General features: G+C 39.1%; 1 protein-coding gene across 1 annotated transcript; it reads left to right on the top strand.

Moving 5' to 3' along the window:
• Positions 1–2691: 2691 nt before the first annotated feature.
• On the top strand, positions 2692–3219 carry LOC138893476 (uncharacterized). The gene has a single exon (XM_070178092.1). The coding sequence runs from the start codon at positions 2692–2694 to the stop codon at positions 3217–3219; it is 528 nt and encodes a 175-aa protein (XP_070034193.1).
• Positions 3220–17112: the final 13893 nt, after the last annotated feature.

Genomic DNA, 17112 nt, shown 5'->3' with positions numbered 1-17112 from the left:
TGCATCGGGCATTGTATCGGCAATCAGAAGGATCAAAGATACTAGGTGGCCCAGACCCATAAAAATCGATCGTTCCCAAAGAAGCCCAAATTTGATGTGCAAGTATCATGGCACACATGGTCACAAGACCGAGGATTACATGCAATTAAGGGAGGAGGTAGCTCGTCTATTCAATGAGGGCCACATTTGAGAGTTCCTCAGCGATCGAGCCAAGAATCATTTCAGAGAAAGGGACGCCAACATAAAAAATGAACAGGAGGAGCCCCAATATATCATTCATATGATCGTCGGTGTGGTCGACATTCCACAGGGACCCCTATTCAAACGCACTAAGGTATCAATCACTAGGGAAAAATGAACCTGAGATTATGTGCCTGCAGGCACTTTATCATTTAACGACGAAGAAGCAGAAGGCATTTCTCAGCCCCACAACGACGCTCTGGTAATTTCTATCTTATTAAATAAAGTTCAAGTTAAGCGTGTTTTAGTAGATCCAGGTAGCTCGGCGAATATCATCCGATCGAGGTTCGTGGAGCAGCTCGGCCTACAAAATCAAATCATGCCCGCAGCTCACGTCTTAAACGGCTTCAATATGGCCAGTGAAACAACTAAAAGGGAGATTATTCTACCGGTGAACATGGCTGGAACCATTCAGGATACCAAGTTCCACGTAATCGAGGGCGACATGAGGTACAATGCCCTACTCGGAAGGCCTTGGATCCATAATATGAAGGCAGTCCCTTCGACTCTCCACTAAATGATGAAATTTCTGACGTCGGACGGTGTAAAAACAGTATACGGGGAGCAGCATACTGCAAAGGAAATATTTGTGGTCAATGAGGTAACGTCGATATCGACACTATCAACCTCGGAAAGGTCGAGCATCAAAGGTAAACAGGAAGTCAAATAGCAATCACAACCACCAGCCTCGACCGAATCGGGGAAGCAGGAGATAGAAGAAGAAGAGGAGGATTTTCTGACCCCTCGAACTTTTATTGTTCCCGAAGATTCTGACGCCACCAAATCAACGGTCGAAGAGCTGGAACAGGTTATATTGATCGAGTACCTACCCGAGCGAAAGGTATACCTGGGAATGGGATTAACCCCCGAACTCAGGAAAAAGCTTATTCAATTTCTTATTGATAACATAGATTGTTTTGCTTGGTCTCATTTAGACATGACAGGGATCCCACCGAAGATAATGACTCATCGGCTAAGCCTGAACCCTAGGTTCAAACCAGTGAAGCAAAAGAGAAGACCCCAGTCCGAGGTAAAACATGCATTCATAAAGGACGAGGTAACTAAACTTCTCAAATTAGGGTCCATTCGGGAGGTGAAATATCCCGAATGGTTAGTTAATGTAGTTGTAATCCCTTAAAAAGGGAACAAACTTAGAATGTGTGTAGATTATAAGGATTTAAACAAGGCGTGCCCCAAAGCTTCTTTTCCACTGCCTAACATCGATCGCATGATCGATGCCACGGATGGCCATGAGATCCTTACTTTTCTCGATGCCTATTTCGGGTATAATCAAATCCAAATGAACTCGGAAGACCAAGAAAAGACTTCATTTATCACCAAGTATGGAACATATTGTTATAATGTAATGCCCTTTGGCATAAAAAAAGCAGGAGCTACTTACCAACGCCTAGTAAATAAAATATTCGAATAACAAATAGGTAAATCAATGGAATTTTATATTGATGACATGCTAGTTAAGTCCCTGCGCGCAGAGGACCATTTGGCTCATTTGCAGGAAACGTTCGAGATTTTAAGGAAATACAACATGAAGCTCAACCCCGAGAAATGTGCTTTCGGGGTTGGTTCGGGCAAGTTCCTTGGCTTTATGGTATCGAATCGGGGGATCAATATTAACTCCGATAAAATCAAGGCCATCAAAAACATCACCGTCGTGGACAATGTAAAAGTCGTGCAGAGGATAACTGAACGGATAGCTACCTTAGGCCGATTCATTTTGAGGTCGTCGGATCGAAGCCATAAATTTTTTTCTCTACTCAAAAAGAAGAACGATTTCGTCTGGACCCCAAAATTCCAACAGGCATTGGAGGAATTGAAGCAATACCTATCGAGCCCACCACTGCTTCACACTCCAAACGCAGATGAGAAACTTTACTTGTACTTGGCAGTATCGAAAATCGCGGTAAGTGGTGTCCTAGTTCGAGAAAAGCAAGGTACGCAATTTCTCGTTTATTATGTAAGTCGAACCTTAGGAGAAGCAGAAACTAGATATCCACACTTAGAGAAATTGGCACTTGCACTGATAAGCGCCTCTAGAAAGTTAAGACCATACTTTCAATGTCACCCCATATGTGTATTAACCACTTACTCACTTCGTAATATTTTGCACAAGCCCATACTATCGGGCCGATTGGCCAAATGGGCCGTCTAACTCAGTGGGTACGATATCGAATATCAACCCCGGACGGCCATCAAGTCTCAAATTTTAGCGGACTTCGTGGCCGATTTCACGCAACCCTCGTACCCGAAGTTGAAAAGGAACTCTTGTTAGAATCGGGTACATCATCGGAGGTATTGAATCTTTTCACAGACTGTGCTTCGAATGTGAAGGGGTCCAGGCTAGGCATCATTTTGAAGCTGCCCACGGGTAGAACTATTAAGCAATCTATCAAAACTTCTAGGTTGACTAACAATGAGGCCGAGTACGAGGCCATGATTGCAGGTCTCGAGCTAGCTAAAAGCTTGGGAGAAGAAGTCATTGAAGCCAAGTGTGACTCTTTACTGGTGGTGAACCAAGTAAGCAAAACTTTCAAAGTTCGAGAGGATAGAATGCAAAGGTATTTGGATAAGATGCATGTAACCTTGTACCGTTTCAAGGAATGGACTTTACAGCATGTACCTCGAGAACAAAATAGTAAGGCTGATGCACTTGCAAATTTGGGGTCATCGGTCGAGGAAGATGTGATCAGCTCGGGGATTGTCCTTCAACTCTCGAGATCTATGATCGAGGAAGGTCATGCCGAGATAAACTGTACCAGCTTAACCTGGGATTGGAGGAATAAATATATTGAATACTCGAAGAACGGAATGCTCCTATCGGACCCTAAAGAGTCGAGGGCCCTACGAACCAAAGCTGCTCGATTCACATTGGCTGAAGATAGAACATTATATAGAAGGACATTCGATGGACCATTGGTAGTATTCTTAGGACCAGGAGACATCGATTATGTTTTACGATAGGTCCATGAAGGCACTTGTGGGAACCACTCCGGCGTCGAATCACTGATTCACAAAATCATTAGAGCAGGATACTACTGGGATAGTATGGAAAAAGACACTAAGGAGTTTGTTCGAAAATGTGATAAATTTCAAAGGTTTGCACCGATGATCCATCAGTCCGGAGAACAACTTCATTCAGTCCTATCCCCATGGCCATTCATGAAATGGGGGATGGATATCGTCGGCCCTCTGCCATCGACCCCATGTAAAGCTAAGTTCATTTTATTTATGACTGACTATTTCTCTAAATGGGTTGAAGCACAGGCGTTCGAGAAAGTGAGAGAGAAAGATGTTATAGACTTCATCTGGGATTACATCGTATGTCGATTTGGGATACCTGCCGAAATAGTGTGTGACAATGAAAAATAATTTATCGGCAGCAAAGTGACGAAATTTCTCGAAGACCATAAAATAAAAAGGATATTATCAATGTTGTATCACCCTAGTGGGAACTGACAGGCCAAATCGACGAATAAGACTATCATTCAAAACCTAAAGAAAAGGTTGAACGACGCTTAGGGAAATGGAGAGAAATTATACTCGAAATCCTTTGGGCATATCGAACAACATCAAAGTCCATTACGAGGGCAACCCCGTTCTCCTTAGTATATGGCTCTGAAGCCTTGATTCCAGTCGAAGTCGGGGAACCCAGTTCCAGGTTTTGACATACAACAGAAGAATCAAATCACGAGGCTATGAATACTAGCCTCGAATTATTGGATGAAAAACGAGAAGCTGTACTTGTTCGAATAGATGCAACGAATCAAAAAATACTATAATAGGAGAACCAACCTTTGCCACTTCAGAGTTGGGAACTTAGTCCTGAGGAAAGTCACCATCAACACTCGAGATCCTAATGAAGGGAAGCTCGGCTCAAATTGGGAAGGACCCTACCAAGTCCTCGACATCGTCGGAAAGGGATCTTATAAGCTCGGCACGATGGACGGCGAACAACTGCCAAATAATTGGAGCATATCACTTCTCAAACGGTATTATTGCTAAGGTGTTCGATCGAAGACATCGAGACCTCAGGTTTTAAAGCACGCGTTGCACTCTTTGTCCCTTAGATCAGTTTTTGTCCCAAGTGGGGTTTTTCGGCTAGGTTTTTAACGAGGTAACAATTATGTGCTACCTGAGGACAATTCAACAGTATCCAAGGCTTCTTTACAATCAACCTCGAATACTAGGGGCATCACCCTCGGATGTTACACTTTCGAGAAAAATACTTCGTGTCAAAGGGTTTCGATAGGGAACCTTTGTAATGGTCCAAACAGTCCAATGAACCGTGTTCATATAAATTAGTCGAGCCCCGATGGCAAAACATGTACGTATGTATAAATTATACAAAGAAGCATTCTTTCTATATCAAACATCTTGTGTCTCAAAGAAAATTTTCTACTATACAAGCTCCATACTTATGATTTTGTGATAAATGGCTCAAGGGCCAAGTGCAAATATACCTAGTACACTCGGGGACTGTCATCGACGATCGACATATTCGAGTAATCTAAACTCAAATTCATAAGACCTCAAAGAGGCACCCATCGATCTATAGGCCAAGGCCATCATTCTCGGGGATTTGAAGTGTTATTGGGAAATAAGCCCAAGAGGCATACCCTTGGAAGGTAATCAAAAGGGCTTCGATAAAATCAGCCCTTGAAAAACCTTAAGAGGTATCAAATTATCAAAACACAAACGTGCTAAGGCACAAAAAGCAAAGGGGTTTCAATCGACATCAAACCCTCAAAAAATCCAATGGGTAAAAAATACGTGTTAAGGCATAAAGAAATTTTTTACTAAGTCTTATAAGCCGAAAAAGGGAAAAAATAGCCATCTTTTAGAGGCCATATCGGCATAATCTAAAGAGCCTAAGGGCCAATACACTTAGAGTTCGAGATTTTGTTCTCACTCAATTCGGACCGAAGGGTTCCACTATTCCGAGCAAAATAAAACTAACTTGAATATAGCTCGAGGATTCATCATTATATAATATAAAACCTTAAGGGGTCTGTTACCGTGAGTTCGAAACTTACTCGAACTCGGCTAAAAAATAATGCAATTACGGCTTCGATCAAGCCATCGGAAATCAAAATCCCGAACATATTTTGAGCTCGGGGACTCGCCCTCGCTTAACTAAAAAACCTAAGGGTTTGTTCTACTCTGAGTTCGAGCTATTTCTCACTCGATTATAGAGGCTACAACAACCCGATTGCACGAAGTTTTCATAAGGCAAAGACAAAATAGAATTTATCATAAACTAGAAATCGGAGACGAAACGGAAAGAAAAGGAATCTTTCATATATGCAAAGTATTTACAAAGCCCACACAGGGTCTTACACAAAAAACAAAAGGAGAAAAAATCCTAAGTGCCTAGTCCGCCTCGGGAGCCACATCTTCGGGAGCTTCATTTTCATCTCCTCCGCTCTCGGATCCACTCGCAGAGTCTTCATCATCGGAAAGCAAAGCTCCGGCCTCGTCCTCCAAAACCTTCGCACTCTCGACATCAGCCGTGAGGTCGAAGCCACGAGCATGTACCTCCTCAAGAGCCACTCTTTGAGACTGGCGCCTAGCATGCTCGGCAATACGGGACAATCTAACCTCAGAAGCGTCAGAAATTTCCTTTGCCCGAGTGTTAGCGGCTTCAGCGTCGGCTCGGCAGGAGGCCACGAGCGGCCAACCGAGTCTCGATCTCTTCAACCTTCTAGGCTCGGGCCAAGTTCTCCTTCTCCACACTTTTGAGTTGACGCTCAACCGAAGATAGTTGGGCTCGAACCGCATCTTTCTCCGAGGTGAGACGGTCCATGTTCTCCTTCCACCCCAAAGTCTCTGCCTCTTTCATCTTGGCCTCCTCATGAAGCTCCTCAACCAATTAGGCCTTCTGCTGAACCTACAAGATCAAAGTGTTAGTAGCCAATATCAAGTTAATACATAACAAGCTCCCAAAAATTTACATTACCTGTTCAATGAGCTCAGTTTGATCTTGATAAGTTCTTGTCAGCTCGGCTCGAATACTCATGATCTCCTCTTCTTTTTGCACATAGAGGAGTTTGAGGGCGTCTCTCTCCTCCATAAGCTTTTTGAGATCAGCCTCACATCGGGCTAGGTCAGCTCAGTATTTGGAGGACACTTCTCGATGGAGCATCGTAGCCTGTACAGAAAGGAAGGAAATCAGACTTAGAGAAATAAGAATAAACGCAAACATGGTAACATGGGCTAAAACTCACTTGGTTCAGAACCCGCTGAGCCTTATAAAAAATGAGTGATGCGTCCAGGTCAGGAACATCATCGACCCCCGCGAAGCAGCCGCGAAATATATCTTCCCCTTCGGGGGTCGTCCCCACATCGGGGGTCCCCATGGATCGGGCATCCCGAAACTGCCCCCAGAGAACGTGGGGCCGGGCGGCGAATCATCAATGTTAATTTCCACGAGCGAGTCACTTGGGGCATTCTCTTCTCTTTGAAGGGCCTCAGAACTAGACCCTTCGGGCACACCTGCCGGTTTCTCATCACGGTAGGAGGCATTGTCAACACCCGATGACTAGGGGACTCTGCTCAGACCTTCCTCCGAGATCACCTCGGTATGCGACTGAACCTCCTCGACCGTCATCGGCTCAGTAGTTCTGGAAGCTTCGATGCCTCCCATCTTCCAAGCCACCAGCAGGCAGGCGACATCTTATCCCTCCTCGTCTTCATCTCGTAGTGTTTGGACTACATCGGCAGACACAACGGCGGGATCAGTCTTCGACTTTTGAGCCTTGCTTTTCCTGGGCTTTGGGGTATCTAGAGGCGAGGCCCTTCTCCTTTTCTTGTCTTTGGTCGATTTCGGGACCTCCTCTTCCCCGGGGGGAGGCGGCCTCATGACATCATTGTCTCTAAGACCTGTATGAGAAGAAATCAAGTTAAAAAGAAGTATTTCACAGAAAAACATCAAACATGGCGGGGGAACTTACCATGATTTTTGGCCTCCCATCGACCCTTGGCCAAATCGCTCCACGAGCACTCAGCATACGAAGAGGTTGATACCAGTTGTCGAACCCAACCTGCAAGGTCCGAGACTGCACCATGAAACCAGGGGGAAGCTGCACCATAAAGAAGAATATAGATGAGAAGAGGTAAAGTAAACATAACAAGTAATCAAACGTTATCGATGAGGTTCTACTTACGCTTCATGTTCCAATCTTCGGGGAATGGCATCTTCTTGGTGGGGATTAAGTCAGAGGTCCTGACTCGGACAAACCGGCCCATCCATCCTCGGTCCGTGTCCTCGTCTATGCTCGAGAATAACACTTTCGTGGCCCGACGCTAAAGCCTTATCAGTCCGCCCCGATAAAGACGGGGGTTGTATAGCCTAATGAGATGATCGAGGGTGAAAGACATCCCCTCGATCTTGCTCGAGAAGAATCTGAGCAAAATGACAATGCACCAAAAAGAGGGGTAGATCTGGCCTAGGGTTACCCGGTATTGGCGGCAGAAGTCGATTATGACAGAATCAACGGTACCTAGTGTGAAAGGGTAAGTATACACATTTAAGAACCCTTTCACATGAGTGGTGATGTCCTCCTCGGGGGTAGGAATCACCACCTCTTTATTCTCCCAGTGGCAGTCTTTTTTCACCTGCTCGAGATCGCCTTCAGATATCGAACAAATGTATCTAGACATGGACTCGCATCAGCGAGGAACCGAAGAGGGTTTTTTGACTTTAAAGTCGGAAGTAAGTTTACATGGCCCGGGGATGCACTCTTCGATACATGGCTCCACCGTTGTTTTATCACTGACCGGCCACGATGAGGAGGCCTTTTCCTCTTGAGGAACGGTTTTTGATGTTTTTGCCATTGCTATATGAGGTTTAAGGAAGAAGAAGGCAGAATTTGTGTTTTAATAAGAGATTGGCAAACAAAAACCGGAAAAGTTGATGAACTTGAAGAGAATAGAAGAGCTTTTGAAGATTAGAAGAAGTTTAAAAATAAAGTTTGAGAAGATTATGAAGGTGTTCTATTTATAATAGCCACTTTGATGGTTTGAAAGCACTGGTGACCGACCATCAACTGGCGTTAATTAATGACCTTGGGAACTGTGCAGACATGACGCTTCAATCGTTTATGTTGCTTATGTCATGATATTGACGTCATAATTGATCGAGGTATTAAATCGAAGTCTCAAATTCGTTTCTTCTCGTTACACTCCAAAAAATAAGGGGACTATCTTTATACGGTCGAAACCCGATTTCGTTGGCAGGGGAGTTGCCCCAAGGGTAACCTCATAATAGATCGGGTTCGAGCTCGAAGATAGAACATCAATCCTGGAGATCGAAGTGTTCATTGAGATCGAGGCCAGCAATAATCGAGATCAAGCATGACTGACGTCGAGTAAGGCGTAATAACGGAATGGCGAGATATCAGTAACCGGTCGAAGATCACGGCGGAAATTTTCGGAACAGATCAAATCAAAGTGGTTATTAGTGCCAATCATGGGATATACTTCTGTTATTAGAGTTGTACCTTATTTAGGATTCCTCTATTATACAAAGAGGGATCCCATTCACTTGTAAGCACAATAATCATTATTCACTGGTAAGAATATACGTATATGCTGCTTTCTTTGTTTTACTTACTTTTCATCACTGTTTATCGTTGTTTGTTCCATCCTCTATTGTTCTTATTAACTAACCTCAAGACTTTGTTTGCAGACCGGTTTGATTTATTTTATTGTCAAATTTATCTATTTAATTTCTTGTTTATCAATTGATATTGGGTTAAATCACATATTTTTAAAACCACAATATAAATTTAATTGTTACTCAATTTTTAGGGTAAACAAATATATATTTTTTTATTTTTGACTATGTATAATTCATGCTAGAAGGCAGTGAATGCATCAAAAATTGTACATATATTGTGCATAATGAAGATGATACAATTACTATAGTGGATATAATATTTATAATATACGTTTTATTTGTCAAGTTAGTAATCTCTCTTATTATGAGTTGTTACTTATACTTACATTTTAGTTAATCTAATAGTGCAAGAAAATCTATGAGATCAGTATATAGAAGTTTTTTTTGGATGATAATAGTGACAGAGTCAGAACTTTTACCAATAAGAATCAAAAAGTAAAAAGGTAAATATGTGAGTAAGTAAAGGAAATTCAATTAATCTTGTATACATAGTGTAATTTACAAATGAAGAGAGTTCGCATGAACCCCTCCCGCCCCTAGCTTCATTCCTGGGTAATAATAAGTGCCACCTAAGTACAACCGGAACCTCTCATAAGATGGTCGTTTGATTTTTGTATAGAAGTGGCAATAAAGAAAAGTATTCACCGTGCAATCTTAGTTTAGATAGCAACAACTTAGAATACGATATCTTAATAAGTTACTAATATGGTTTCTTTGATCAGTTAAGAAGCTACATGTTTTGGTCCTTTTAGAGCATACTTAAAAGAAGCCAAGAGCAGAGATCTCTGGTAAATAGGATGCCCAAATGATCTAGATTAGTGTGTAGGATCCGGTAACAATAACTATATCAGTTCGGTATAGTTTCCTCCAGGCCAGAAAAGACAAAAAGATAAGAGGGACTCTGGACAAGAAAATCCTCATCAAGCAGCTTCATAACAGATAGTGAGAAACTAGAAGTTAAATCCCATTATACTATGAAATTATTCATTCAAAGATAATACATCGATATATTTTTATCTATAATTAATATTCACAAAATTAGTACACGACTCAATGAACAAATTGATTAATAAAATTTCAATACTGAAATAAGTAATAAAAAATAGTAATACAAAATTTACTTTACTTTGGTAAAAAAAAGTCACTTTATGAAGAGTTTAATCACTCACCGATTAGTATAAAGTGTTATTCATGTCATGGAAACGATTAAGAATTTGACATTCTAACTAAAATAATATATCTGACAAACTCTCTCTAGCTTGCACCTTATTCTCTTCAACTCAACCACTGTTAAATTCAAGAAAACTTGACCTTAACACAATGTACTAAGACTAAAGTTTGGGGCAAGGGGCGAATAGAAGACATGGAAAACAATAAAAAAAGAGTGCCAACACCTATTTGTTGCTTTTATAACCAAGTATATGATCATAAAGAAAATCTTTTTTTTTTTCAGTTATAGCAAAAATACATGAGTAACTTCACTATAGTTACTTCTATACTCTATACCGCATTTTGAACAATGCAAATGAATTGAAGATCTAGTCGAGATATTCAAGCTAAGTATTATGCATGGTGGCATGAATCATTAAACTGTGAAACTCCTATACTTGTTTCAAATGCACATTTCATCATAATACCTGACTTCATGATCTGTCATCCATGAGTTGCTGAATCCTAATCCCTGGCTGCACAGTCACCTTTCTTGTTCTTGTCCACCTTTACTTTTAAGATATAATCATAGATGCTAACTTAAGACCCTATTTATCCTTGTACACATTTAACATGGAAAAAACTTCTATTCAACTAATATAGCAGCCAAAAAGACTTAACAACACACAAAGATATCACTGTTGATACAGATAGAATTGTCAAAAATAAATATTACATGATCACTGAAATAAAATTTATGTACACAAACCAAAAGAGAATTTTAAAACCCTAACCCTTCCCTATGCTCCAAAACAATTACAGTCCTCGTTAAGGAGTATGTCATACTTTAGTAAACAGGAAACAAATCAACTTGATGTGACCTTATTTTCTCGATTTTAGAAAGTAAGCTCCAAACCAACAAGATTGTTTATCAAAGTATATAGAGGAAATTTCTATGCAAGTATCCATCTATTTTAGCATAGGATGGGTCGATCTTAGAACTTCACAAATCCATCAATTATTAAAGTACCTCATGCCTTTATCTATTGGTTCTACATTGGCTTTAAGACCATGCTTTTAGGTTTTGGTGGGTTTTTAGAGTGCTATCACTTTGTGCTAACTTTCATTAGACTAACATGCTGCAACTTCTGATTTGGGGTTTGCTGTTTATGGGCCTAACATTTACAATAAATACGCAGAAAGAAGTACTGTCAGATAAGTTAGCATCATTCAATACATATAACTGATTAAAAATATAAATTTCAATTGAGTGACCATTTTTCTAAAGATTGAGGCTTTAAAAAAAATGCTAAACTCGAATTTTAACTACATATTTATAATTAATTAATTTAGATATACAATACGTAAAATGTAAACTGAATTTCATTGGTATATATCACAAACAAAGCAACTTAGATGAACACACTATATACTGTAGTCTGTATAATTACATAATCAAACTTTGAGAGAAGACCTGACATGAATTGGTAGTGCGTCCAATTATGATTAAGAAGACCTGAAATGAATAAAACGAACAAATCCTTTATATTAGCAATAAACAAAGCAAAAGCAAGAGAAAAGAACGACATACAGGCAGGGCAAGATGAATAAATTTATGCACAAGAATAGAGAAAGAGCATAAATTTCCCAATAAGAAACAAAAACTGAAAAAATGAGGATGATATCAACTATCAAAAGAAGAATTATACTCGAAATACTGAAAAGAAAATCCATTAAAGTTTATCTCTTGACACATTAACATGCATAGATACGAAAATATCTAGTGTCTGAGTTATGCAAAAATCAAGTCTTTTTTTAGTTGATAATAGATTAAACAAATTATAAACTTCGGAAGAAAATGAAGGTCGAAGAAGATTGAAGAGGGATAAGCAGAATTTCAACCATAAAATTAAAAAATCTAAAGAAAACGGAAGACGATTTGGGCAAAAATTAAAACAAAAAAAATCCAGTTGAGACGTTGAAGAGAAGTGAAAGGGTAGTATAAACTAATGAAGATTGTTAGAATAGAAGAGTCATCTTGCACCTGTTGTTTCGGATTGAGAAAGATTGAAGGATGCTTCTAGAGTCTGTTGAGTCATGAGTATGTTTACAACTATAGTAGCAATTTTAATAAAAATATAAAATTACCCTTTTACCCGTGGCCGACCAACTTGGCTCTTCATAATAGAAAATAGAAATAGAAAAGCGACAGTAAAAATTCATAAAATATTTTCCCAAAAAAGGGAAACTCACATGCCTAATTCCTCCTACTAGACACTTGCCTCAATGCTAATGAAGAGGGGGGAGGTTGGTGTGTGAGTACGAGCTAAATTGTAGTCTATCAACAGGAGAGCTTCAGGTGCCTAGAAATATTATACACTTCCTTGGTCTAATTTCATAATTTTGACCATGAATTCGGACATAAAATTTTTATTTTTTTAATACAAAATTAAGATATTTAAAAATTACGTAAAAAGTACTATAAGTTATAATAATTAACAATTCAAAATATCTAAAAGGCATATAAAAGATTACGGTAAAAAATTTGTTTGACTCTTGAAATTCGAACTCCGATACATAAATTGGGACGGAGGGAATAGGAATAAGAAGTGGCGGAGATAAAGGCTAGAGGTCAAATTAATTCATGTTGTATAGAGTATATTAAAGAGAAAAATACTTCCTAATTTTTTATTTTGATGGCCCGAAATTAATTAAATTTTTAACTGTAATGTAAATATATAAAATCACAAAATAGAAAGAGGAAGCATACTTATAAGACTTTGGTCATAGATGCATTCTCAATAATGCATGAGGAATAGATTTTGTTATTGCCATTGTGGTAATTGGACAACTATAAATTTCTGGTGATTGTTAATTTTTGTCCTTAAAAATAGTAAAAATAACTTTTTTGTGCTTTTAAGAAAATTACTTTTTTCCAAAAAAAATTTACCAATTGAATAACAACTTCAAAAGTTTTTTTAAATAGTAAAAATAACTATTTATTTTTTCAAATAAATAGTTTTTAAAGAGAATATACACCTTTAATTTTAAAAAGTTTTGCCAAAAAAGATTATTGTCATGCTCCCATTTTTCTCACGGAAAAGCGGGTTTCGACATGTGACAACTCCTTTTAGAATGGGAGATAGAGTGCTAAAGGAGAAGAGTCACCACCTAACGATTTTTAAGGTGTGTTAGGGCACCTATTATGCAAATAACTCTGTTTGACTAGTCAACGCCACCAAAGATCGGGTAAGGGCTCAAGTTACCTCAAAGAGAAGGTGTTAGGCACTCCTGGAAGTCCATAACTGTGGGTCCCGGCCGAACTTAAGATTATGTGGATTACGATTAATCTAGGTGATCAAATAAATAAAGGGAATTCAGAAGTCAAAGAACTTTATTACAACATGATTAATACAGATCTTAGTGCGAATATAGGGATACAACTATTTAGATCTAATAACAACATATAAAGAGGAGGGGCCCCTAAGTTTTATAGCCTAAAGGATTACCCCGTGCAACATAAATAATACTTCGTAACTCCCCCAAGATGGTGTGTTACTCATATTATTCAGCGGGCACAGACTATCATATCCTACTACCCGATTACTATGTTAAAGTTGTTACCTAAAAGCGTTCTAATTCAATTATAGGTCGTACCCTATACGTGCACTACCCGTCCCATACCTATGGTCCAGGAGGTATTGGACCTTTACTTTGGATGGTTCTAGACCTCACTTAGGCTGCTCAGAAATGTCAAAACTAGGCGACATACAAAAACACATTGGACTTCAAGTATGGACAATTAAGGGCTCAAGTTTGCCTCCACACTTAAGCAACAAATGCACACAAGACAAGTTTTCATGTTAGGCAATTCTGAATTAAGAACCTTAAGTCCTATAGACATGATTTCTATGTGACTAGGAATCAAAGCACACAAATAGTTTCAGAGGCTCATAGATAACATTATACACGCTGATTATTGAGATTACAGGTTTTCAGTAATTAACCTTGTTATGTCTAGGTGACTTATACAGTAAGGAGTAATGGAGACCATTGGGAGGAGCCCAAAATTACTTATGCTTGATGACAGTGGCATAAACAAGCAACAATTTTTAGAGGTCCATCATTAATAGTTATTAAGGAGAATTGTGGTATCCTATAGGCAGGATTTTTAACGATTAGCACTTGAAACTGATTTTATTGTTATACTTTAACCTTATAGGCATATTTTCTAGGTGAACAGTGCGATACAATAACAAATGAGATGATTAAAATCCTATAGGCATGATCTCTAGTGGATATACTGCAGCGATGCAAATTGAAGGAAAGTTCAATGATATTTATTTCCTATGGGCAGATTTTCTAATAACATGTGGCAACAAGGATAATGAAGGCATTTGAGCTCATGCTTTGCTAGTAGACAGGTAGTGTGAGTGTGTGCTTTTCCTAATGGCATGATTTCTATGGTGTGCGTAGAGAGTGAATGACACATATAGCAAACATATTATTAAGTCCTATAGGCATACTATCTACCTGTCGTAGGTAAATATTAAAATCTACCCCATTCCCTTTTACTAACAACCCCAATTGTTTATACAAAGATTATTACAGGCTCAATAATGAGTAAAGTAATAATATTACATAACAGTGAACATGCCCACAATAGGCCCAAATAAAACAAATAAATACCTAACATTGCTGGACCTTCCATATCTCTTACACAGCATACCCAGGCCTTCAACAAAGAGCCACGTTCAATACACGACTCAAGGTTTCATAGAAGAGTCCAAACCAATTCACTTAGCCACAGCAACAAGTGTTGCACCACTTGGAACAACCAATATATATATGCACAGTACATGACAAGGAAGTAGAATAGTAGGAATAGTTTTGGAGGTTGAGGGAGTGACTAGGACCAAGCCCTAGTGTGTCAGAGTTCACAAGGGCCTCAATTGTACCCCGAGCAGTGCTCACACTAGGGAGGCCAACAATAGAACCTAGATAGCCTTGGCTTTCAGCCGGCTAAGAATGAGAATTTAGAAGAGCATAAGTAGCAAGTAAGGAGAGTGGATAGTGATAGAGGGATAGAAATCAAGTAATACACCAAGTTGAGCATACAGAGCAACCAGTCAAGCAGGCCAGTAGGTTCAGCAAGATTTCACACATAGCAAAGTACTACATAGACAACCTCATATTGAAAGAATTAGGAGAAGAATAGGTTTACAGGCATACATAGATTATCATGTACATATGCATGAAGTTAAACTAGTTGAGACCTAAAGATCCAAATTAAGTGAAGTATACATCTTAGTGCCATGTTAATCAGTATGTAGACATGATGGGGGGCACACATTGTGATGTTTACTGAAAGGACGGGGTAGCAAATGAGCCAAAGGCATACTGTGAAAATATATTAGCATAGAAGCAAGGTCACACTTGATAGAAAAAATGGAATATTTAACTTAAAATCAGGATAGCAAGGAAATATATTTAGAGCAAACTTTGAAGCAGTATTCCATATAGTTGGGACTAATACACAAGGAGCAGTCAAACAGACACAAGACTTAGCACTAAATGATTCATTCAAGTGGGAGTGGCTTCCATAGAGTTGGGGTGGTATCCAAAACAAAATATGCAGAAATTTCTAACTAATAACACATGGTCACAATAATCAAATTCATATCAAAATGGACTTGCATTGAGACTTAAAACTGAACATATTCAGATGCTAGAGATACATAACTCATTCCAGAAAAATAAAGGATCAACATAGAAGTGCAAACCGTAGTGAAGATTACAGATTAGCCTAATACAAACTAAAGACAAAGCAGTAAACTATCTCATGCATTTAACTAACACAAAATGACAAAGAGTATTGAGCATTATCACAGTAGTGTGATATTAGGGACTCACAATTAAATCATGATTATGTAATTCAAACACATATAGGTATGAAGAAGTAAATAAAGAAATTTAATATTGCAAGGGTTAAAAGCACTAACCAGTAGCAAAATCAAAATCAAAGAGTAATAAATAGCGTAATTGCAAGAACCCCAGACCTCTGATGCTTCAGAGTTCACAAGAGCCTCGAGAATGGGCTCCGAGCAGTACTTGCACCGGAGGAGGTCGTTTAACGGCCTTGGGTTTCAGCCGGCCAAGAATCAGAGTATAGAACAAGAGAATAAGAGAACAATAGAGTAATGGCTTCGATTTTTATTGAATCGGGGTGATTCCAAGTCTCTCTCAAAGGGGAAAGGGGAGTGGTTTATATAGTAGTAGGAATCAAGCAAACAATCAAGGAAAATAATCAATCAAACATAAATATGGAAAGCAAGTACCATATGCTACCAGTAATGGAACAGGTAAAACAAAAAGTATAAAATTCCGAACCCTAATTCGACAGAAATCGAAGATTGACCAAATATCTTGGCTAATCGGACCCAATATAGTCTGTCCATGATGCATATGGACGAGATATCGTCCAGATTCAAACATTTGAAGTGAACGGGCAGAATCGGAGAGATGGTACTTACCATGTTTAGGCAAGTACCAAGTAACACCATATTCTTGCAAATAACAACGAGGTAATGCATAAAAGGCAAATAAATCACAGAGGGAATCCATGATTTACTCGGATTTGGAGAAGATTGGGGAGTTGGCCAGGGTTTCTGAAAGAGGGAGAAAGAGAGATGAGAGGATTTTGGGGCGGCGGGTTAAGAGAAAATGATAGGGTTTGGGCGGGTTTAGTTAATTAAAGAAGGAGAGTGGGCGAAGGCCGTTGATCTTGAGAGATCAACGACTGGGATTCAAAAACGAACGGGTCGGGTCATAAAAATGTGTACCGACTCAGTATTATACAAGGGTCGTCTGGTTTGGGCTTGGGGTCTATTGGGCTAAGGATATTGGGCCAATTTGGTTCAAAATATTAGTTTAAAGCTAGGCTATTATTTAAATACTCAAAAATAATTTATAAAAATGCTTGGCAAATAAGTAAAAATAATATAAATAAAGAGTATTTCTATACAAAT

The sequence above is a fragment of the Nicotiana tomentosiformis genome, chromosome 6 (assembly GCF_000390325.3).
Source record: "Nicotiana tomentosiformis chromosome 6, ASM39032v3, whole genome shotgun sequence".
NCBI lineage: Eukaryota > Viridiplantae > Streptophyta > Magnoliopsida > Solanales > Solanaceae > Nicotiana > Nicotiana tomentosiformis.
Note: the sequence above shows the minus strand (reverse complement) of the source record. Positions and strands in the feature narration are given on the sequence as shown.

What these genes read in the sequence shown, in the direction of transcription:
- LOC138893476 (XM_070178092.1), top strand. Translation starts at nt 2,692, where the DNA reads ATGATTGCAGGTCTCGAGCTAGCTAAAAGCTTGGGAGAAGAAGTCATT.